General features: G+C 41.0%; 1 protein-coding gene and 1 long non-coding RNA gene across 3 annotated transcripts in view; one reads left to right on the forward strand and one right to left on the reverse strand.

The window, feature by feature from the left end:
- The window catches only part of LOC131480374 (uncharacterized), a 92,407-nt gene that overhangs the window by 62,627 nt on the left and 4,767 nt on the right, over nt 1–25,013 (forward strand). Inside the window, exon 3 of one of the 2 annotated variants that reach the window (XR_009245461.1) lies at nt 8,980–10,626. The exons of the other annotated variant lie outside the window; for it this stretch is intronic. This is a non-coding gene — a long non-coding RNA (uncharacterized LOC131480374). Of the gene's footprint in view, nt 1–8,979; nt 10,627–25,013 lie in introns of those variants that run through there. 2 annotated transcript variants of the gene reach the window in all.
- The window catches only part of TTC21B (tetratricopeptide repeat domain 21B), a 69,237-nt gene continuing 60,715 nt past the window's right edge, over nt 16,492–25,013 (reverse strand). Inside the window, exons 26-29 of the mRNA XM_058664578.1 lie at nt 24,080–24,304; nt 21,296–21,416; nt 18,084–18,151; nt 16,492–16,672 (exon numbers count right to left, since the gene is read on the reverse strand). Of these exons, the coding sequence (XP_058520561.1) occupies nt 16,595–16,672; nt 18,084–18,151; nt 21,296–21,416; nt 24,080–24,304 (492 nt within the window). The 3' untranslated portion in view covers nt 16,492–16,594. The remainder of the gene's footprint in view (nt 16,673–18,083; nt 18,152–21,295; nt 21,417–24,079; nt 24,305–25,013) is intronic.

Genomic DNA, 25,013 nt, shown 5'->3' on the forward strand with positions numbered 1-25,013 from the left:
ACAATAGCCTAATGGCTAAAGTCCTTGTCTTGCATCTGCTGGGGTCTCATATGGGCACCAGTTCATGTCCTGGCAGCTCCACTTCCTATTCAGCTCTCTGTTTTGATTTGGGAAAGCAGTAGAGAACGGTACAGGACCTTGGGACCCTGCACCTACATGGGAGACCAGGAGGAGGCTCCTGGCTCCTGGCTTCGGATTGGCTTAGCTCTTGCAATTGCAGCCACTTGGGGAGTGAATCAGCAGACAGAAAGGGAGAGGGAGGGAGAATTAGAAAAGAGTTATCCCTTGGGTTGCTCCCAAATACTCATGGTGGGTCAGACCAGGCCAAGCTAAAGCTGATCTGCAGGAACTCAATCCAGTCTGCTGCCTTCTTTGGTGCTCCTTAAGAAGCTTGAATTAATAGTGGAGCCACATATTGAACCCAGGCACTCTGATAGATGTGGACATCTAGGTCAAATGCCTGTCCCTGTGCTTTTAAAATGTGGTGGGCCATCTGTGGTAGTACCTGAGTAAAGCCTTTTCTTTTTTTTCTTTTTTGTTTTTTTTTTTTCAAAGTCAGATATACAGAGAGGAGAGACAGAGAGGAAGATCTTCCGTCCGATGATTCACTCGCCAAGTGAGCCGCAACGGCCGGTGCTGTGCCAATCTGAAGCCGGGAACCAGGAACCTCTTCCAGGTCTCCCACACGGGTGCAGTGTCCCAAAGCTTTGGGCCGTCCTCGACTGCTTTCCCAGGCAACAAGCAGGGAGCTGGATGGGAAGTGGAGCTGCCGGGATTAGAACCGGCGCTGATATGGGATCCCAGGGCGTTCAAGGCGAGGACTTTAGCCACTAGGTCATGCCGCCGGGCCCGAGTAAAGCCTTTTCTTATCCCCAACCATGACCTTTTAAAAAATATTGGGTTAAGCATTATGGACGGAGTGGTGCAAATGATCAGAAAGCCTGTTTGGCGTAGTCCATTTGGAATTGTTTGTCCAGCAACATTTTGATCCATAGAGATATCCTTGTATAAACATGTTCCCTTGGTGATATTCCTAGAGTGGAAGGGATTAGGACAAAGGGACTACATTTTAGGCTTTGTATATAGCTAAACTCACAAGCCAGGAGCAGTAAAATATCTGGGGGAACTGGAGAAGTGCAAATTTGGCTGGTCTGAGGATCTGTCTCTACCTGGCACATTGCCAAGTTAGAGAGGATTGTAGTTATTCATTTTAAAAATTATTTTCAATAATATGCCTGATAGGTGTTCTTTCAGGGATGAAATGCTTATTTCAGCTTATGGTCTGGGGTTTTACAGCCCAGGGCAAGGCTGTCCAACTAGTCTGGTGTCTGGTACAGGCTGGCCATGGCAGAACAGGTGTACAATAATCACATGGTGAGCCCGGAAGTGGAGAAAGTGGGCTCGCTTTAGCATAGACACAACCCTCCCATGACACCCACCTCGCAGACACCATAATTACATTAAATCTCCACCCTTAATTTATCAACCCTTAACGTAAGTCTTCAAAGTTTAAACTCTGTATGAGTTTGCGAAGCAAAGTCCTGCTCAATCCGTAAGAGAGGTCTTCCCTCAATGTGAGTTGCACAGTTTGAATATTATGAATAGGTAGTCAAGTGAATAATGTGCAGAAAAGCACAGAGGAAAGGTGGAGGGTCCTGCCCTAGTTCTAGTCTCTGATTCCAGCTCCTTCCCATGGCTGAGCTCCAGTGCTGAGTAGTAGGCTCCATTAGAGTCTTAAAAATTTATGTTTAATTGACCACCCCAAGCTAGTTTCTGTCATTTACAAATTATGAAAGGAGCTTGGAGGAGTCTTTGAGACAAAATCAAGTATCTGTGGAACTGATTCTCAGTCATTTTTAAAGTATATGTGTTTATTTTTATTGGAAAAGCAGACTTACAGAGAGAGAGAGAGACGAAGATCTCCGATCTGCTGGTTCAGTCCCCAGATGGACACAATGGCTGGAGCTGAGCTAGAAGCCAGCAGTTTTGTGCAGGTCTCCCACACTGGTGCAGATCTAAAGGACTTGGGCCATCCTCCACTGCCTTCACAGGCAGTAAATGGGGCTGGATTGGAAGTGAAACAGCCAGGAAACAAATTGTTGCCCATATAGGATGTGAGAGCTGCAGGTGGAGGATTAGGCACTTGAGCCATCACCCAGCCCTGATTCTCTTTTTATATTTGTGCATTTATATTTATATGTGTGTGTTTTTGTGTGTGGTTGCGGGGGTCTAACTGCATAATTATATAACATCAACTATGTGCGTATACATATGTACAGACAAGTACATACACACAAATGAACTGGGCACATTAATGTTGGTTCCTGATCTTCATTTTTTACCCTCAATTGAAGAGGTTAGATTTAGTGATCTGAAATGTAAAGAAGTGTAGACTTTCCAGGAATTATATCAATGAGTTATTATTGAATCAGTGGCAAATAAAATATCTGCAGGAAAGAGTGCCCAGAGAACATATTTTAGGAGTTCATATATGTTTCATGTTACAGCACTGCTGACAACAGTTGGGCTGCTCCTCTGAGACATGAATTTATTTCAACTCCCTCCATAGAGATTGATGTCAAGTCTGATGAATATGATGATTGAGGGTTGTGGTAACACTATTTTGGTTGGAAAGGCCAAATGTGATCATATAGAATCAGTGAGTTTTTCCTGGGACCTTGCCCTGGATACAGACCTATAAGGAGTGCCAATTTAGCATATACCAGACATTAGAGCTCTCTCTTATTCTTAACACACAACTGGAAGTCTCAGAAGGCTATATAACCAGCAGTCAAGGGCTCTACACTTAGCTCCCCTGTTTTTGGATGGGATCACAAAATCCCTCCAGTGATAAGCATAAAAACCACGTACTCATTGAGCACTGGGTAGTTGATTTAGTGAAATTCATAATACCATTTATTAAATATTTGAATCAAATGTGTATTTGCCTGTATTCTCTTGCTATTGCAAAATGCTTGAAGCTGAGTGCTTATAAAGAAGACAGGTTTGTAGTTGGTGATGTGGTATAAAGAATTGAGCAATCTGTTGCAATGCTGGCATCCCACTTCTGATTCAGCTCCCTGCTAATGTGCCTTGAAAGGCAGTGGTAGAAGGCCCAAGTCCTTGGGTCCCTGCACTCACATGGGAAATACGGAAGAAGCTCCTGGCTTGGGCCTGACTCAACCCCAGCTGTACCAGCCATTTGGGAAGTGAACCAGCAGATGGAAGATAATTTTAAGTCTTAAGACTCTTTCTCTGTTTATGCCTTTCAGATAAATAAAATGCATCTTAAATAAAATAAAAACAATAAGCTTACATGGCTCATCATTTGGGGGGGTTTAAGTTCCAGGCCATTGTTTTGATCTCTCCTGAGGACTCTCTTGGCTCCATCACTAAATGAGAGATAGCATCGTGGTTGGAACACGAGGAATGTTAACACTGAGACAAGAAGCCAGATGGATTCAGGAACTAGGCACATTGTTTTCTTTCTTGTTATTTACTTATTTCTATTGAAAATGCAGATTTACAGATAGGAAAGACAGAGAGAAAGATCTTCCATCTGCTGGTTTACTCCCTAAGTGGCCTCAATGGCTGAAGCTGAGACAATCCAAAGCCAGGAGCTGCTTCTAGGTCTCCCATGAAGGTGCAGGGTCCCATGACTTTGGTCCACCCTCCACTGCTTTCCCAGGCCACAAGCAGGGAGCTGGATGGGAAGAGGAGCAGCTCAGACACGAACTAGTTCTCATATGGGATGTCGGCACTTGAAAATGGAGGATTAGCCAGTTAAGCCATCATGTTGGCTCCTTTTTCTTTTTTTCAAAGCCTACTTTCAAAGGAAAGAATGGGGGTCCTATAAAAGCTATACTAAGCTGTCACACCCAATACATAACCACCTTCCTCTAGATCCAACTCTCAGTTATTTCATCAGCTTATCAGCAGCTGGGAGGGCGAAGCTTTCGACATGAGTGTTTGTAGGATGCATTCGACTCATGGCAAACTGCTTCACAATAAACTTTGTTCTTTCACACTGTCAACAAGCCCCCCTTTTAGTCCCATTTTACACATTAGGAAACTGAAACTTAGAAAATATTGAGTATTTGTCCTGAATCACATGGACAGTAATTGGCAGAGAAATCAAACCCATGTTGATTGACTTCAAAGCTCACTAGGACATGCTGCCTCTCTGGGTTGTCTGTAAATGTACGTCTACATTTATAGGTAATGTAAATTTTGCACAAACATTTTGAAGCTCCCTTAATAGAGTGAGAGCATTGTCAGTGGTCCTTAAAATCATGCTTCCATATGTTGACAGCACCAACTCCTAGCTCTTTCCCTCTCTTTGTGTTTTCAGAGATGTCTAAAAGGGCAGCGTGACTTCTGAGGCACTCCTCTGTCATCTGATCACAGGGGTTTTACCCGTCGGGTATCATTGGCTTCCTTTCTAGTATCTACATAAGGTAGATCACTTCTCTCACTGCTGAGGTTCATTTTTAAAATGATTTTGAGGAAACAGCAGAGGGGTTGTTTAATTTTTCAACTTCATATGGAGCTCAATTCAACCTGAATTGAGCAGGTTCTTGCCGGATAACTGATTTCTAGTCAGCATGCTGCTTGAGTCCCCTGGTTGAACACATTTCAGCCATCCTGTGCCTAAGGAGAAAAACAGCTCTCCTGGCTCGTGTCGCTATGGCAACTGATGCTCAGCAGGCAGTTGCAGTTCCATTTAACATAACTGGCTTTTAGAACTTGAGGGGACAGTATGCTTTCACAAAAGAGAAGGGGAAGATGAGCGGTTTAATTAATGTTTCTCAGTTTTATATAAGGATACAGGTCATTTCTAGTATTTGACGATATCATGTTTAGTCCTGTTTTGCTTCTGTATCAGATCAAAGGTATCAAAGGCTGAATATTTCTCTCATCATGTGTGAAGTGCACAGAGTGCGCCCAGGAAGAGAAACAGGGCTTGTGTTGGACACTTGCGAAAGGTTTTTCGCTTTATGAAACCATCTCGGCTTGAGAGTGTAGAAGAATTGCTTTCCTTTCCTCATCCACAAAGGAGCCTGAGATGGGTTGCTAGGCAACCTTACACTGAAGACTGGGGAGCTTTGAAATTAACATAGCTGACCTCCCCATCATCTCTGCAGTGCTGCTATTCAAAACCATTCTATGAGGCTACTGGACTCTAGAAAACAGAAAATGTAAGTGCAAAACAAAAGCATCAGGGAAATAAATCTAACTTTTTTCAAGGCAAGACCAGGATTCATACAACAACAAAAAAGCAGCAGTTGGAAAGAACAGGTGGAGGGAAACACATAGGGTTAGTGACTATAAACCAGAGAAAAACAGGAGGAAAATTTCCCTCACAATTCTTTTTGAGATGTTTGCAACTGTTCTGTAAGTAGTTACAGCAAAGGGTCTGAAAACACAGAAGGTCAAATGAAAATGAATCAGCTTATAATCATGCAGTTCTATTAAATGCATTTAAAAAATCCTCAGATCTCAATTCTCGCCACATGACAGTTTGTTTAATCTGCAACCCCTCCTCTCTTTCCTGTCACTACCTCATTAATCTCACACTGGTGGGTGTGGAAAGGGATGGCATTTATTTTTCAAGCAGATGAATATTGGAAGGAAATTACAAAGCTAGTCTATGAAGCAGAACACACACTCTTATCAGCAATCAATTAGAGTTTGATTTTTAACATACCTCACAAGACTGGGAAATGGTAATAGTGACATTTCAAGATAGGTTGTTAACTTTATCAGTGTTAAAGATCGACCGAGGTGGGTGGCATTGTGGGAAGTTGGAGACAGCAAACAAATACTGAAAATTTTTTTAGTAGGATTTGTTTTTTATTATGGGTGCTTAGGTAAAGCACGTCAGAAAACAGTTGGATTACAAGAGTCAAGAAATGAGCAAATATGTTGAGGTTGTTGGGATTCAAAGTTGCACTGTGTAAGAAAGGTCAGACAAAAACTGGGGAAGTCAAGGAGGAGCTCTTGGTGATGTGTTGGAATTGCAGGAATTGATGAAACTTTATGATTCAAAAATATGTGTGTATGTGCCTGCACATGTACAAACGTGTGTATGAAAACATACGCATGCGTATGTGTACACATACATGCATGTGTTTTCTGTCTGTGGAAAGGGCCTAGAAGCAGTCATACATCCTAATAACAATGAGCAGATGTCTTTCTACCCACCCCCAGCCTTTTTAAAGAAGATTTATTTATTTTATTTGAAGGAAAATCTATAGTGTGAGGGAGACACAGACAGGCAGCAGGGGAGGAGAGAAGGAGAGAGATCTTCACTTGTTGGTTTGCCCCAGCAATGACCAGCACTGTGTCAGGTTGAAGCCAGGAGCCTGGATTTTCTTCTAGGTCTCCCATGGGGGTACATGAACCCAAGTCCTTGGGCCATCCTCTGCTGCTTCTTTGCGGGCATACTAGCTGGGAGTTGGATTGGAAGTGGAGTGGTAGTATTTGTACCTGTGCCCATATGGCATGCCAGTGCTGTATGCAGCAGCTTTACCTGATATACCACAATGATGGCCCCAGTAATGGAAACCAGAGTTGTTGGGATGAATTACAGATTCTCAGGTAGAAGCAGGATAATCAAGAGCTGAGCCTGGAACATTTTGATATGCTAGAAAGTGAAAATAATGGTGGTCACAGGAGCCAGCTTGAACGGGAGCCTACTGGCCAAATCGGAAGACATTTATGCACCTAAAGTATCAAGGTCATTAATAAATTATGCATTTTTGAAAAATAGCATTTTAGAAATCTACATTATATTAAATAAGAATAAATTTAGAAGGTAAAATAAAAATAAGCAAAGAACAGGCGCTTGCTTAAAATAAAATGCTGGGTTCCAAATGTTGGGTACTTAGGAGGAAATACTGATGTGAGAATAGTGTCCCTTATAACTGCCGTATTAGTGACAGGATCAGGCAAGAATCTTGACAAACCTAGTATGACATTTTTGAGGAGCATCAGGATATGTGTGTGATCTGAAATTGTCTTCTTACAGATTGTTTAATCGCAAGGGGAAAATAATAGCTACATAGTGGAGAAATTTGACCAAGTAATCAAAACCAATTCACCAATGAGAGCAGATGGACATACGGGCTTCCAGATGTCATACCCTGAGGACACAACATCATTTATAGAACAGTAGGGCTAGGAATACTTAACTCACAATGAATCTCAATGGATCACAATGAATGAGAAAAGATCAGAAAAACTCAAAACAAGGGACCATGTTCTTAAAAAAATGAGGGAAGAGAGAAGGTCCAAAAGTCTCTGTTATAAAAAGGCTGGGAGAATGCCCTGGAATAAAAATACTGGAGACTCAAGAATAAATGCCTGACCTGATCCCTGGGGTGGGACTGGGTAGGGTAGGGCACAGCTCTTGACTGAAGGCAAAGGGCTACTGGATCAATAGTGTTGATGATTGTGGCCATGCTAAATTTACTGAAGCTGATGCTTGCACTTTGATTACACATGAGGTATCCCTATTCTTTGTAAATATGCATCACTGAAGCATTAATGTATGCAGCCTACTCTCAGAAAAACATTTTACATGTGTACATATGTGTGGGTCAGTTTATATATAGAAATTTGTAAGTACACATAGAAAGTGCTGCTAATAAAGCAAAAAGGGCAAAACATCAGCATGGTTTTACTACTGTGTATTCTATAAAACATGTATGTTCTGGGTAAATACATATCCTGGTACGTAGCTGCTGTTTGCATTTTTTTTTCATCCAGCTTCTTGTACATTTGGAATGATTCCAGCATTGCAGGTGGCAATGCCATGCCTCCATGCCACCATGCCACAATGCCACCATGCCACCATGCCACCATGCCACCATGCCACAATGTCAGCTCTCGAAATTAAAAGTTTAAACAATTTTTAGATAATTTTCTCTTTTCATGATGACAAAATGACTTTAACTGAAACTGGGATCATTTTTATTTGACATCTTAAGAAATATACAACCCCCCCCCCCCCGATATAGTAGAAAACGCTTTAAAGAGGCAGGTTTATGTGGCCGACCCAGACAAGTGGTATCAAGATCCAGATAACACCTGGTTTGCTCCATTTCAATCCCTTGCCTCTTCATGTGCTATGCTTTCACTCATTGTTACTTTGCTGCTGGGTTTTCTCAGTATCCTGAACTTTCCACCTACACTCTGTATGAGGTGATCCCCCTGCAATCTGTGACTTCAGTCTACTTGAAAAATTAGGCTGAAAGCTTTTCAAGAAACTGTGTCAGGAGAGAATTTTCTTTTATTGACTGAAGCAACTTCGAATATGTAACAAACCTTACAAAAGCAGCATTTTTTTTGTATCTGCTTAGACCTTTAGTGCACTGTCTTCAGGGCTTTAGGCCTAATGTGCTTTCAAAGTTTAATGTCTAGCTAGGAAGATCCTTCTCTAACTCTGCTCAGTTATAGGTGAGGATACTACCAAGTATTTCACAGCTCTGTTCTGCATGCCTCAAGTGTTTCTTAAAACTCTTACATCATTTTACCCGTTAAAAATAAAACTAGGCTGCCTTTAGCGGAAACAGAAATAGTAATTACTTTCTTAAAATATTCCTATATTTTTAAAAAAGGAAGTTTTCTTTTATAGTGCCCAAATGATTTGTTTGAAAAGATAAAAATAACATGCATACTACTTGAAAACAGCCTGATTTAAAGATTGCCGTTGATTCCAAGGTTATGCTGCTTGGAAAGGAAGACATTTAGAACCTGCTTATTACTCAGCTTTCCTCATTTATGGGATCAAATTGCTTTTATGGGCACCGTGCCAGATTCATTGATGTGCACTGCACTGTGAGGCAGATCATAGAGGGAAGCATTTTTTTTTTCTAGAAAACATCTGGGTCTAAGGGAGAGCATTAGAAGGTGGGTACGTCTTTTGCTCTTTGCTATGATTTATTATGTTACAGTAACCCTCTTCTAATCTGGCAGGCTGACTTCCAGCAACCACAACCGGAACCTGGAAACAAATGAAAAATATCTCAGAGTCCAAGGAAAACAGAGGCCTAAATTCCATGCATGTGAAGCAACAGTGGTGCCCTTAGGTCAAAGTCTATTTTATTTCTTATAAAACTGTTGGAGCCAATTAGCATAAGGGCTCCCGAGGCCAGCTTTATATGCAGCACCTTTCTCTGTATTTTGTTTCTTTTTTCTTTTTAGCTAAAATCATACACATACATTTGCCCTTACCTCTACTCATTTCCTACTCAGACTTACTCTTCTCTCCCATATAGTTCAACATTTACTGTCTTTTTCACGTGAGCATTTTAAGACGGTCAAGTAGCTCCTCTCTTAAAGCTAATCAAGTCTTCTACAGCCCTGCAGTCTTCACTCCCTCACCTCAGCCTTTAATAAACACATTTTTTTCGGTACTATCTGTAATTCCATTCACAGGGCTACTTCCAATATATGAGACAGCTTTGCTCAAGGGAGGAAACAGAGTCCTTTTGCTACAAGGAGATGCAGTTGAGGTGGGAAATCTGGAGGTTTTTAGCTTCATGAGTGCCCCCTCTGCTGGATCCCTCCAGCAGTACATGCGAGACACAACAGAACAATCTGCTGCTGCAGCTTTTCAGCGATTCCCACTGTAAATTTCTTACATTTGCAACGACTGTTACTAAAACTTGGTTAATGGGCTAAAAGTACGGAGAAATTGTTCTGCCCTCATTTCTTTCTGTAGCTTCAGGATTGTACACTTGACCCTTTTGGCAACAGAGCCTTTGTAAATTTCCTTGGGAACGCCTCTTCTGTCACCGCTGCTGCCCTCAGACTCATTACTGTTTCCTGGCAGTCTTTTTCCATCTTCCACTTCCTGAATTTTTCTCTCTGGCAACTGAAGTAAATTATATTAGTTTACGTGAAAAATTAAAAGTGAAGTGTTGAAAGAATGTCAGCTTTTGTTTAGGTTTCCTCCCACTTATCTCTGCTCAGTAAAATAGCTTAAAAGGATAATAAAAAGCAAGTTTCAGGCTGGTTGTCCAAAAAAATTTACTTTTAGTCTACAAGATATATATAGTCATTGCAATGAACTTCTACAATAACAAAGAAATAGAAATTCTTTGGCACTTCATTTTTCAGATACAGCCATGTTAACAATCGAGTTAGTTTCATTGACTATTCCCTGTGTAATACACATGCATCTAACATTTTTAAAAATGGATTAACATATGTCTGAACAATTTTATGCTTTTAAACTTACTTTGTGAGAGTTTTAACAGTTAAAAATCTTGAAGGGATGGGCATTGTGGCACAGTGGGTTGCCGCTTGGGATGCTCATGCAAGTGCTGGGATAAAGTTCCGCCTGTTTCTGAGTTTCTTTCTAATGCACACTCTGGGAAACAAAAGATGATGATGCAGGAACTGGGATTCATGCCACCCTCATTGGAAACCGGGTTAGAATTCCTGGCTCCTTGTTGGCATGGCCTAGCCCTGGCTATTGCATACATTTGGGAAGTAAACCAGTGAATGGAAGTTCTCTTTCTCTTCATCTCTCTCTCCCCCTGCTTCTTTGCTTTTCAGATAAAAATCAATTTAAAAAACTGAGAGGCAGGCATCTTGGTGTAGAGGTCTAAGCTGCCACTTTTGATACATCCCATGCATAGTTCTCCTTGAGTGCCTGATGTGCACCTGGAAAACAGCAGGCGATGGATTGAGGACCTATATGGGTGACCTAAGTGAAATCTTAGTTCCTCAGAGCAGGTTGAACCAACCCTTTGTTGCTGTAGGTATCTGGGGAGTGATTATCAGGTGGAAGATGTCTTTCTCTACAAATAAATAACTTTGAAAAAAGTGTAAATAAATATTTTAAAAATGCTTAAGGACAACATAGCACTGTATTATTGGAAAAATATGAATACGACCACATCCTATATATTAGATGTTTTATAGTAGATGCTAAAAATACACACACAAAAAACTTGGTTGGCACTTTTTTAAAACTGAAAAACCTTTTAGAAAGTTCTGGAATATTTCATACGATAAATTTCTCTAAATGGGATCACTTGATCAAAGCACATGCTCTTTTGTTTTCTTCGAAAGATTTATTTATTTTTATTGGAAAGTCAGAAATACAGAGAGGAGGAGAGACAGAAAGGAAGATCTTCCATCCACTAATTCATTCCCCAAGTGGCCACAACAGCCAATCCAAAGCCAGGAGCCAGGAGCCTCCTCCAGGTCTCCCACGTGTGTGCAGGATCCTAAGGCTTTGGACCGTCCTCAACTGCTTTCCCAGGCCACAAACAGGGAGCTGGATGGGTAGTAGGGCTGTCGGGATTAGAACCGGCGCCCATTTGAGATCCTGGTGCATGCAAGGTGAGGACTTCAGCCACTAGGCAACCATGCTGGGCCCAGGACGTGCTTTTAATTCACACTGCCACACTCACTATTAGGAAAGCTACACTGCACTTCTAGCATCAGAGGAATGTGGTGGCTTTCTCTGCAGCTCTGCCAAACTTGCATTTTAAAGTTCTACTAACATCACTAATTTATATGAGCCTATTTTAAAGTGACACTCTTGTCAGCTAGTTACAGTCCCATACTAGAATAGCTCCTATCAGATTCTTCCATAGTGATTTCATGATCTATTTATACCCGAGTGCAAAGTTCACTCGTGTCCTCAGCTGTCCAGGACACTCCTGATTTGCTTGGAGTCCTTGATATGTGGGGAAGAAGGTTACTTCCTTTTGGCACTCAGTTCATGATACAGGCTGGATTGAGGTCAAAAGTGAATTAAACTTACACGTATGGATTTCAGAACAAAAGAAAATTCTCCCATTCCTTCTGTGTCTCTCCACTCTCCATCCTGAAATTCTCATTTGTCATGTCATAGCACTAGTCCCCTAGAGTAGCAGTTCAGAGCCCTCTGGAATCACTACTGCCTAGATTGAGTTCCAACTTGAAACGATTTGTGGTCGTGGGCTTAAACCAACTCTTGGTGAGGAAAAAAAAAAAAAATTCAGAGTTTAAAAATGATGGCATAATATAGAATCACAGGATTGCAGATCTTGACATGGACCGAGACAGTAAATTCACACCTAATGAAAAGGAAGAGTAAGCCTGAAGAGGGCAACCTGGAGCCTGGAGGCAGGGCAGAGAACAGGAGCAAATTTCATGTGGAAGAGGGTATGGTGAAAGTGTCCTTGGAAATGAGATGCTGCGTGTCAAGAGTCTAGAATAATGGGTCGTGGGGAGAAAGAAGCAAGGAACAAAATCAAAGAGAATCCTGAGTCTTGAATGGTTGAGCTTTCTATGGTAATTTTTTTTTAAAGATTTATTCATTTTATTACAGCCAGATATACAGAGAGGAGGAGAGACAGAGAGGAAGATCTTCCATCCGATGTTTCACTCCCCAAGTGAGCCGCAACAGGCCGGTGCACGCCGATCCGAAGCCGGGAACCAGGAACCTCTTCCAGGTCTCCCACGCGGGTGCAGGGTCCCAATGCATTGGGCCGTCCTCGACTGCTTTCCCAGGCCACAAGCAGGGAGCTGGATGGGAAGTGGAGCTGCCGGGATTAGAACCGGCGCCCATATGGGATCATGGTGTGTTCAAGGCGAGGACTTTAGCTGCTAGGCCACGCCACCGGGCCCTCTATGGTAATTTTTAATCCTTTTTTCTTTGGTTCTCCATTGCAACTGGAGTACAATAACCAAGTAGAGCTAATATTTATTAACAGCTTGAGTCACTCATTAAAAGGCACATATATATATATATATATATATATATTCCTTCATCTAGACCTTCCACCCTGAGGCAGGTTATTATCCACTTCACCCTTAATCAACGTCTTTTTAATAATGTACCTGTAAGAATTGTTCATTCTGGGCCCAGCATGGTAGCCTAGTGGTTAAAGTCCTTGCTTTGCACACACCAAGATCCCCTATGGGCACTGGATCATGTCCTTGTGGCCCCACTTCCCACCGAGTGCCCTTTTGGCCTGGGAAAGCAGTCTAGAACGGCCCAAGGCCTTGGGACCCTGCACCTGCGTGGGAGACCTGGAAGAGCTCCTGGCTCCTGATTGTCTCAACTCCAGCCATTCTGGCAGCTTGGGGAGTGAACCATCGGACGGAAGATCTTCCTCTCTGTCTCTCCTTCTGTGTATCTTTCCAATAAAAATAAAAAATCTTTTTAAAAATTTGCTCATTCGGGCCCGGCGGCGTGGCCTAGCGGCTAAAGTCCTCGCCTTGAACGCCCCTGATCCCATATGGCCGCCGGTTCTAATCCCAGCAGCTCCACTTCCCATCCAGCTCCCTGCTTGTGGCCTGGGAAAGCAGTCGAGGACGGCCCAATGCATTGGGACCCTGCACCCGCGTGGGAGACCCAGAAGAGGTTCCTGGTTCCCGGCTTCGGATTGGCGCGTACTGGTCCGTTGCGGCTCACTTGGGGAGTGAAACATCGGACGGAAGATCTTCCTCTCTGTCTCTCCTCCTCTCTGTATATCCGGCTTTCCAATAACAATAAAATCTTTAAAAAAAAATTTTTTTGCTCATTCTACTTTGCTTATCTTGTTCCTCCTTAGCTATATCTGAGGCAATATTTAGTTCCGTTAGGTAGACAGATGTAGACAAAACCTTTTCTTCTACATAGTCTCTTAAATATGAATGACAGTTCAAATAGTAAATAGGTAATGGCTTCGAAGATGGGTGGGACAGGATGAAATTAGATTCTCGTATATTTCCTATGACCTGGGACAAACCATTCAGTCCCAGAATATTATTTGTAAAGAGTTGAGAATCAGGAAATTATAAAGTAAGGAAAGCCCCTAGAATAGCATCTAACAAATGGTACAAGTTTAAAAAAATAAAAAAGGCTGCTTTTGGAACAAAAACAAAGCCCTCATTTTACAGATAAGAAAGTTAGTTTGCAAATGTCTTGCTGGGAGAACAGATGGTTAACTTTATCCAATTTTCATGACTGTGGTATCCTATCATCCATGTTCACTTGATTACCAAATCATTCTGTGTCATACAATTTCTGCCTCAGTTAGCTACCATTGCCATAACAAATATCACAAATCAGTTGGATCAACATGATTTACTTTTTTTTTTTTTAAGATTTATTATTATTGGAAAGCCGGATATACAGAGAGGAGGAGAGACAGAGAGGAAGATTTTCCATCCGATGTTTCACTCCTCAAGTGAGCCGCAATGGCCGGTGCGTGCCAATCCGATGCCGGGAACCTGGAACCTCTTCCAGGTTTCCCACATGGATGCAGGGTCCCAAAGCCTTGGGCCGTCCTCCACTGCTTTCCCAGGCCACAAGCAGGGAGCTGGATGGGAAGTGGAGCTGCTGGGATTAGAACTGGCGCCCATACAACATGATTTACTTTTCAAGGACCTGGAGGCTGAAGTCTTAGTTCTTGGGTCAAGCATGGCAAGGTCCTGGTGAAGGCCTGTGTCTAGCTAAGGTGGCTCTTTCCCCCTAAGATTTACTCATTTTGCTTGAGGCAGATTTATAGAGAAAAGAAGGAGAGGGAGAGGGAGGGAGGAAGAGGGACAGAGAGAGAGAGAGAGAGAGACAGAGAGACAGAGAGACAGAGAGAGAGAATCCACTGGTATAATCCCCAATTTCCTCAAAAGCCAGGATTGGATTGGGTCAGGTCAAAGCCTGCAGCCAGAAACTCCATTTGGGTCTCTCATGAAGGGATAGGAATCCAAGCACAAGGGCCATCTGTATTTCCAAAGCTACCTTCAAGGAGCATTGCCAGAAAGCTCAATGTAGATACACAGTAACTAGGACTGGAATTGGCATTCTGATAAGGGATGCAGGCATCTCAAGTGATGGCTTAGTCTGGGGTGCTAACTATGTCTGCCCAAAAATGTAGCTTTCTGGGTTTGACTTCTTGTTACAGCTTCAGATGTTGGGAAAGAGAGCCAGAGAACACTCTCAGATCTTACCTTTTTTTTTTTTCTAAAGGCACTTAACATTCATCAGAACCCCATCCTTACCACTTTCCCGGACGCTCCACTCCTGAATACTATCACTTGTACCACTTGTGGGATTAGGATATCAACATAAGGATTTGGGGGTACAGTCTATGTTCATGTCCTCAACAATGCCCATTTGTGCTGCAAGATTACCCCCCCGAACTGATGATGAAGAAATAACTTTTTCAGTTTCAGTTCTGAAAAAGGAATAATGCCTATACTATAGCACTGTGAAGATCAAAAACAGTAATACATGTAAAAATGTTCTAACACACAAGCAATACTTCATTTACGGTTTTTATTATTAAATGTTTTTATGAAATCAAAAAGTAGGTAAAAATGTGTAGTGATTCAAATTTTAAATACAAAATTAGAAAGGGTTCTGAAAACTTGGAAAAATGATCAGTCACTAAAGAATGTAACTCAAAAGAAACAGGATTATTATTATTATTATTTTTAAATTATTCTATTTATTTGAAAGATGAAGAAAAAGAGAGGTAGAGACATCTTCTGGGTTATCCCAAATGCTAGAAACAGCTTGTGCTGGGTCAGGCAGAGCTATGGGCTGGAAACTCAATGCTGATCTTGCACGGAGGTGTCAGGGATCCAGGTACCTGAGCCACTGACTCACTAGTGCATTAAAAGGGAGCTGGAACTGGAAGCAGAGCTGGACTCAAACCCAGGCCCTCTGAGAAAGGATGAGGATGGTGCAGGTGGCATCCTGTCTGCGATGCTCAATGCCTTCGCCAGGTAAAGGATGTGGAAATAAAAACAGCAAGAAATCTTTAAAAACATCCTGTATTCACCGCAAATGCAGGAAAATGGAAGATTGTGCTTTTCAAACAAATGAGAAATATGCAGATAAGGAAATTAAAATAACAATAAAAGCTGAGCTCTTTAAGAATTGGTTAAATACAATTTGAAAGAACTGCTCTGCCAGGGTGCTGTTAGGCACAGTTGGCTTAACAAGTGGCTTTCACTTGGTGAACTCTGTGAGCTCATTTGTCAAATCTCACTACATTGACAAGCGCAAGAATGAACTCAACAAAGGAAAGGGAGACTGACACTCTTTATATTTTTCCAGAAAAGCTTTGCCAAAGAAAGTCACATTTTCTGCAATACTCCGTAACATTGAAGACTGCCTGAGAAGCCTTACCTGATTTTGCAAAACTTGTGAGCCTTGTTAGTTCTAAAAACAACATAAAAAAATACAGTCATAAGATCTTTATTAAAATATATATTTAAATATATAGTCTTTTTCATAAATTTACAAGGAGGTGTACTTGGATTTTAAAACAGAATATAACAAAAAAACACCCAAGAACAATGCATTCTATATATTTCCCCTATAATAAGCAATAAAATTTGCTTAGAAAATGTATAGAATGCTTAATTCTCCAGAAGTTAACAAAACATTCTTTGTAGGAATGGCTTACAGTCTTTACCACAGAGCTACCAAACCTACATTCAGTCAGGAGAGCACAGGTTTGACATAGGCCTTTTTTTTTATATGCAGCAGCAGCCTCTGCTGGAGAAACAATGTTTCCATCACAAAATGCTGGTTCAAAGGAGTGGGAACTGAAGAACTCAAAGTTCGTAATCAATAAAGTTAGAATTCTCATGTTCAAGGTCTTAAAGACATGCGTGCCTTATCAAGGATATCCTTTCTGATTTTTGGATAAGTTGGATGTGCTTCAAGAACCTGCAGAAAAACAGAGTCCCAAAAGGAACCTGAAATTAATGATCAAGAACTAGGGAGCCTCAACAACTAGTAGTAACAAGCACTGTGGCTAAAATGCCACCGCAGCAATGCTACAGCATCAACAGCATGTTTGCAAGGCGAGATTTGGGATGTGTCACGACTCATTTACATTCCTAAATGACAGCAGTGGAATATGATTACCACATGTGGAAAATACAACAAATATAGTAGCTTCCTTAACAAAGGAATTGAAGGAAAAATTCTCTATCAATGATATTTCATGAACGTATTTATTCCTGATATTGGTAAATCCTTGTAAAGTGAATTTTAAAATTAAGATCAAGTATCAGATATGCCTGGAGAAATTTCAAAACAAGAATTTCCACATTCACTGATCTAATTAGATACTCACTTAAAAAAATTCACAAATGATTCGAACGTACAGCCTTAAATTAATGTAAAATCACAACTGTAATGTGCAGAGACTCATTCCTCAACTGCTAGCACTGAGGCCAACTGTCTGCTATAATGATACTGACACAAAAGTATCTGGGATGAGGGACATCACAGAATTCTTTTTAGGGAGCTTTTCTTGGAACTCCTCACAATGTTTCATGTAATGGTTGATATAGAGCATCGATGAGACAATGCATTTAAGGAAATTCTAGAAATTCAAAAATTAAAGTATTTGTCATTTGTAACTGATTAACTTCTAATTTTCAGAAAACACATTTTTTTCTCTATTTATAAATCAAAGTTTATTGATGATACATTCACAAAAGTTTATGTTTGGAATAATGATCTGGAGACTACTACACCCAAATATCTTCTAATTTAAAAATTAAGTTGTGGGCCCGGCATGATAGCCTATTGGCTGAGGTCCTCGCCTTGAATGTGCCAGGATCCCAAGTGGGAGCTGGTTTTAACCCCGGCAGCCACGCTTCCCATCTGGAGCCCTGCGTGTGGTCTGGGAAAACAGTAAAGGACGGCTCAAGGCATTTGGACCCTGTACCCACATGGGAGACCCTGAGGAAACTCCTGGCTCCTGGCTTCAGATTGGCTCAGCTCTGGATGTTGCGGTCACTTGGAGAGTAAACCATTGGACAGAAGATCTTCCTCTCTGTATACTTGCCTTTCCAATAAAAATAAAATAAATCTTCTGAAAAAATTAAGTTTTAACATTTGTCCACTAGCCTCTCTGTAAATTGTCACAAATATCTTATTTTTGATCCCAAATTTTAAAAAATGCATTTGATTGTATAAGCTATTATTTTCTCAGTTTTGAACATGATAATCTCTACAGATATACTTCATGTAACTTAAACTACTCAAAATGTATATTTTAAGATCATCTAATAGCACAAAATTATACAGATGAAAAATTTAAAGAAATCTAAATTCCAATGTTTACCTGGTGACATATGTCAATTGCATCTACGTATCTTTTTGCTTTTAAGTAATTAAATGCCAGTTTGTATCCTGTTAAGAACAAAAAAAAAATATTTAGTATTGTTCATAGAGTCTACTGCTAGTATTCCTTATTATTATTTAGTTAGTCACTAGAGAGTTCATTACAGCAGTTGGTGACAAAACTGTCACAGAGGAAGGGGTGTGACTAGAAAGAGTGTCACTGAAGACGAGTGCTAGGAAAAAAGACTGGTGAGGACAAAGGCTCCAGTGAACTTCCTGTTAGCTTAGAAGACTGCCACCCCACGTGCTTTCTGTTCCCTATCACAGAAATCTCACTGATTCCAGGTTATTTAACAACTATTCACTTAGTGTAGTTTTATTTGCGTTAACACATCAAGGCACCTGATTCCAATGGTCATGAGGTCTATATTCACTTAGGAGAGAAAGTTCATTACTCAGGTAACTGCATGGGTAAATGAATAATATCAGAACTGAGATAAACACTGTGAAAGAATGAAAGAATGATGTAAATCAAGATTCAAGCCAGGATGTGGGTGTCCTGAGTGGCAATTTAACTCACTGTTCCAAAACATCCAGTGCTTTGTAAAATTTCAGATTGTCAAGTGGAATACAAGGGTTTTTAAAAAGTTTAAGAAAAAAGCATAGGTATGAAAAACTGCATAGATTCCATACTATAAAAAAAAAGATATATTTTGGGCTCGGCGTGATGGCATAGTGGTTAAAGTCCTCGCCTTGCACACGCCAGGATTCCATATGGGTGCTGGTTCTAATCCCGGCAGCCCTGCTTCCCATCCAGCGCCCTGCTGTGGCCTGGGAAAGCAGCTGAGGACAGCCTAGGGCCTTGGGACCCTGCACCTGCCTGGGAGACACGGAAAAGCTCCTGGCTTCTGGCTTTGGATTGGCTTGGCTCCAGCCACTGTGGTCACTCGGGGAGTGAACCATCGGACGGAAGATCTTCCTCTGTCTCTCCTCCTCTCTGTATATCTGCCTTTCCAATAAAAATAAATAAATCTTAAAAAAAAGATGTATTTTATTTTACGTCTAAGGTAGAGTAATAGAGAGAGAGAGGGAAATACCAAGAGGAATCTTCAGTCGGCTGGTTCTCTAATGCCTATGGCTGGGTCAAGCAAAGCCAAGAGCCTAGATTTTCAGCGGGTTCTCCCATGTTGACAGTAGAGGCCCTATGATGTATGCTATTTTAGGCTGGCCTTCCTGGGAGCACTAACAGGGAGTTGGATCAGAAGTGCAGCAACCATGACGAACTGGTGCTCTGATATGGGATGTCAGAGTCACGGGCTTGGCTTAACTCTCTGTGACACAATGCCTGCATCCATTACACTGCTGCTGTTGCTATCATTGTTAGTGCTATTAATAAAGATTCCATAGTTTTTTTCCATTAAAATAAACACCTTTCAATTCTACTTCTTAAATATCCCCGCTTGTACTTGTAACATGCTTTCCAAAACAAATGCACCAAACAATGTTAGAAATATTTTCTGTGTAAACTAACACTACATTAGAATCACAAAGCTGTAAATTTAGAAGAAACTTATTAGATGATCCAGCACAAAGAAATTTAGGGTGGAAATAAGGGGCAAGAAAGGGCATGGAACATGAACATGGCAACTGAATTACACCTGTCAGACTTAATAGAACTCAACTATAGGCTGTTATTCTCTCTTTTCCAAAAGAGAGAAAAGACAGCATAAATGGTACAATGGCTGTCATGTAACCTGAGAATGGTGTGAAAGGAGAAGCAACAATGCTTTGTTCTCTGTCGTCTCATTGGCTCACAGTTCCTGGTTCCTCCCACCTTTTTTTAAGGTCTTGTTTTATACATATTTAAAGTATACATCATTATATATAATAACACAGAGAAGCTGACAAGATTATGTGGTCAGGCAAATTATTCAATCTATCCTGGTAGCTTTCTAGCAGCAATATTCAAGTCTGAAATCTACAGAAAGAGCATGGGCATGATTTTAATGGTTTCTTTAAAACTGAGAAAGTGAAATGTACTGCTAATTTGGCCAGACAGATTGGGAGCACTGGATGCAATGCCAATCTTAAGAAGTGCTTACTAAAGTGAAGTTGGAGTAGCCAATTAAATCACCCATAAAGAACAATGATGATCCAAGGAAACAGCCATTGAGCTGAAACCTACTTGCTGAAGTTTTCCAAGGAACAGAAGTAATAAATTATTTTTACACCTATTGTTTCTGTGGGATAAACTGTCAACATTACTTTATGGTTATTTAAGAAATTTTTACTTTATAAATTGACCTTATTTTGAAAGATAAGAATGGGGGTGGCTGGTGGGGAAATGCTTTAAGCTGCTATCTATGATGCTGGCATCCCACAGTGGCCTGGGAAAAGCAGCAAAAGATGGCCCGAGTGCTTGGCCCTGATTCTCATGCGAGAGGCCTGAAGAAACTCTTGGATCACAGCTCCAGCTTTCCCCAGCTCTGGCTATTGTGTCTACTTGGGGAGTGAATCAGTAGATGGAAAATATTCTTTATTTCTCCTCTTCTCTCCCTCCCTCCATCTCTCTGTAACTCTGCCTTTCAAATTACAGAAAAAAAATCAGGAGTCTTCAAAAAGTTCATGAAAAATGGGTATTACACAACTGTGCATGGATTTTGACTTTTTCTTATACCAAATAAACTTCTTTTAACTCATAATTCCACAAACTTCTTGAAGTACTCTTGTATAATATCTGAGAATAAAAATATTGTGACGATGATAAATTCCTGTGCTTTGTATAAAACCAGTAAAATAAAGCGGTTCAGAAATATACAAGGGACGGGGACCTCGGCTGATGGCTGTTGGTGTGAAGATGACTGCTCTGGGTCGACACTGTGCCATGGCTGCTGACGATGGATGCCATCACAGGCTGAATTAACAATGAGCAGGGCTCAGTTAAAACAGAGTGAATAGGAACAAAGTGGCAGAAATAGACTAGATAGCTTCTATGGTGATGGAAGACAAGTTTGCTCAAGACATTATTTGTGTAAGTGTTGGTGGCTTATAATTTATTATGAATATGAAAGTTCTTTCCTAAAGGCTGAATATGAAAATCAGTTGTTAACATATATTTTGTTCTGAAAAAATAATCAACTGCATTTCAATGAAGACTTATGAATAAAACACAAGCTTCTTGTGAAAATACAAGGTCCAATTTTCTAGACTCACCTACTGCTGGATTTGTCTGACTACTGTGCTTCCATGCCATCTCGTAGTTGAATGCAGCATCTGTATATGCTTGCTCTTTTTCCATGATGTATCCCATATATTCATAAGCCTTGCAGCAGGACTAAAGAAAAATGGAAGATGATCAATAGACTAAGTCATACCCAAAACTCCATGGGATGTTTCTGACTGTAGAGGTCAATTATATTAAATAATGCAAATCACAAATAAAGCAATATTTTAAATTTTGAGTATGTAATCTGATAAGTCATAAAACTTAAAAAATTTTGATACTATCCAATATAAATAATTCTGATACTACCCCAAGTTCCTTCCCCAAACCTACAGAATCACCATTTTTTTTCTTACAGAATCAGAAATACACACAAGGGCATGTGTATTTTATACATATAGAGGTATATTTTAGTAATACAAATACAGAACTTATCTTCAACAATTATTACATGATCAATACTTTCTCACCTCTATTCCATATACTTCTTAATCCTAGACTAGGCATTTAAGAGTCATCCAGTTAGCAGTTGAGATTTTCAGTTTATTGATGAATGCCTTTCAAAATTAATTTAACTTAGAATTAATCATTTACAGCTGTCTAGTAAGTTGATAAATGGTGCCTTGCACTTCTAAATTCTTTATTTTTTTATTTTTAAAGATTTTTTTTTTTTAAAGATTTTATTATTACTGAAAAGCCGGATATACAGAGAGGAGGAGAGACAGAGAGGAAGATCTTCCATCCGATGATTCACTCCCCAAGTGAGCCGCAACGGGCTGGTACGCGCCAAACCGATGCCGGGACCAGGAACCTCTTCCAGGTCTCCCACGCGGGTGCAGGGTCCCAAAGCATTGGGCCGTCCTCAACTGCTTTCCCAGGCCACAAGCAGGGAGCTGGATGGGAAGTGGAGCTGCCGGGATTAGAACCGGCGCCCATATGGGATCATGGTGTGTTCAAGGCGAGGACTTTAGCCACTAGGCCACGCCGCCGGGCCCAAGATTTTTTTTTTTTTTTATTATTATTATTGGAAAGCCGGATATACAGAGAGGAGGAGAGACAGAGAGGAAGATCTTCCATCCGATGATTCACTCCCCAAGTGAGCCGCAACGGGCCGGTACGCGCCAATCCGATGCCGGGACCAGGAACCTCTTCCGGGTCTCCCACGTGGTTGCAGGGTCCCAAAGCTTTGGGCAGTCCTCTCCTGCTTTCCCAGGCCACAAGCAGGGAGATGGATGGGAAGTGGAGCTGCCGGGATTAGAACCGGCGCCCATATGGGATCATGGTGTGTTCAAGGCGAGGTCTTTAACCGCTAGGCCACGCCGCCAGGCCCGCGCTTCTAAATTCTTAAGAAAATTAACTTGACAAACTAGGTAATTTTAAATTTTCTTTAAAAATCAAATGATCCATTTTGTATTCTATTTGCTCAAAGAGAAAACAACAAACAGATTTACTATGATTAGGATGGATCCTGAAGTAAGGGCTTGGCCTTGCTTCATACTGGTACAGCTGCAATCAATACCAGCATCCCATACGGGGTACCAGCTAAAGACCTGCTTCTCCATTTCCAATTCAGCTCCCTGTTTAAGTACCTAGGAAAAGTAGTGCAGGATGGCTCAAGTATCTGGACCCTTACACCCAAGTTGGAGACCTAGAAGAAGCTTCTGGCTCCCGATTTTGGCTTAGCTCAGTCCTTACTGTTGTGACCATCTGGGGAGTGAACCAGCAGATGGAGGATTGATCTCTCTTTCAGTGGTTCTTTCAAATAAATAAAATCTCTTTTAAAAAGTATTTTTAAGTAATTGATATGGATTTGTGAAGCATATATATACTTCAGTTCAACTCCTAAGTTTAGTGATCTTAAAGATTTATTTATTTTTATTAGGAAGCCAGATATACAGAGAGGAGGAGAGACAAAGATCATCTGTCTGTTGATTCACTCCAAAAGTGGCCGCAATGGCCGGAGCTGAGCTGATGTGAAGCCAGGAGCCAGGCTCTTCTTCCAGGTCTCCCATGTGGGTGCAGGTCCCAAGGCTTTGGGCCGTCCTCAACTGCTTTAGGGAGCAGGATGGAAAGTGAGGCCGCAGAGATATGAACAGGTGCCCATACAGGATCCTGGTGCATGCAAGGCAAGGACTCTACCTGTTAGGCTACTGCGCCACACTCAGTTTAGTGATTTTTTTTTTCAAATAATAGTATATATCTTAATTGTCAAAAACCTGTTAATAAAACGTCCTTTTTCTGGTGAAACGTTGAAATATTAGTAGAAGCTTAAATTCAAAGGACTTAAAAGATTTACAATTTTGCATGTATAATTCATGAACTTTTATTAAACAAATCACATTAAAAGCTGAAGACTTTACTCCACAAAATCTACTATGCACAATGCATTCTAATAATTTGGAAATGACATGCAGCTGTAGTAAATTCATTACGAAGCTTTCTTAATAGGAAGGACAGGCGTCGGCAACTAATCTGTAATTTTCATTAGTTCTGGGATGAGCTGGATAATCAGAGGCTAACGCCTGACATTCCAAAGCATTTCCTGTAAGCCAGGGTATCACCACAGCAGAAACTGAAACTGCATAAATCTCCTTTTCCCTTATTTTCAAAGGCAAATGGTTTCTTGTTAATACTTATTTCCTGATGTGGTAAGTATAAACATTTCATTTTCAAAGTGCACGCTGGAATACTTGGAGATAACACAATTCTAATAAACTTTAAAGACAACTATTGCAGCAAAGGTTAACAGAGATGTTGACCCTTCAGCCACCTACTTTATTATGACGCAGACATCGTTTTAATAATTCTTCTCCCATGTCATACTTCGCTGACTGAATATAAATATCAGCAAGCAGTAGCCAACTCTTCTCAAACTCCTCAGCATCAATGGGGTTCCAGTTCATTTTTGCAATCCGTTTCAGCTGGTTCCTGGCTTTTGGTGTCTGTTTCAAGATCATGTAAGCTGTTGCCATCCCCAAGAGTGCTGGGATATGATCCTTCTGTAATAAAACAAAGTTTTAGACCACTACAACAAGCAAAATAAAGGTACTCTGAAAAACACAAAGCAGCAAATGCTATGCGATGGAATTGGTCTGAGGATAACAGTTTCTCTAATTCCACCTAGATCACTGCTGTGGTCATCATTTTACGTATCAAGTAACTAAGCTGTCATGAAAACCTAGCCAGGCACTGAACCCAGGGCAATTCAGCAAATGTGCAGACGCCACAAACACAATTTCAACACCTTGCTGTTTGGGGTTTTGTAAGATCGGTGAATTAAAGAGCTGTTTTTTTGTTTTTGTTTTTGCTTGCTGTTTTTTAAGATTTACTTCACTTTTATTTGAAAAGTAGAATTACAAAGAGAAGGGTGGGGGGAATTCTATCTGCTGCTTCACTCTGCAAATGGCCACAAATACTGCACCTGAGCCAATCAGAAGCCAGGCGCTTCTTCTGGGTTTCTGATGTGGGTGCAGATTCTGAATGACTTGCACCATCCTCCGCTGCTTCCCAGACACAGCAGGGAGCTAGAGCAGAAGCAGAGCAGCCAGGACATATGAGCCTATATGAGATGCTGGCACTGCAGGAGCAGGCTTAGCCTACACCACAGGCACCAGACCTTAATAGCTGTTGTTATTCTTTTTAATGAACAAAATTGAAACACCATTGGCTTAAATCAATAGACTAGGCATAAATGGGGGAAATATGACA

This window comes from Ochotona princeps, chromosome 5 (assembly GCF_030435755.1).
Source record: "Ochotona princeps isolate mOchPri1 chromosome 5, mOchPri1.hap1, whole genome shotgun sequence".
Taxonomy (NCBI): domain Eukaryota; kingdom Metazoa; phylum Chordata; class Mammalia; order Lagomorpha; family Ochotonidae; genus Ochotona; species Ochotona princeps.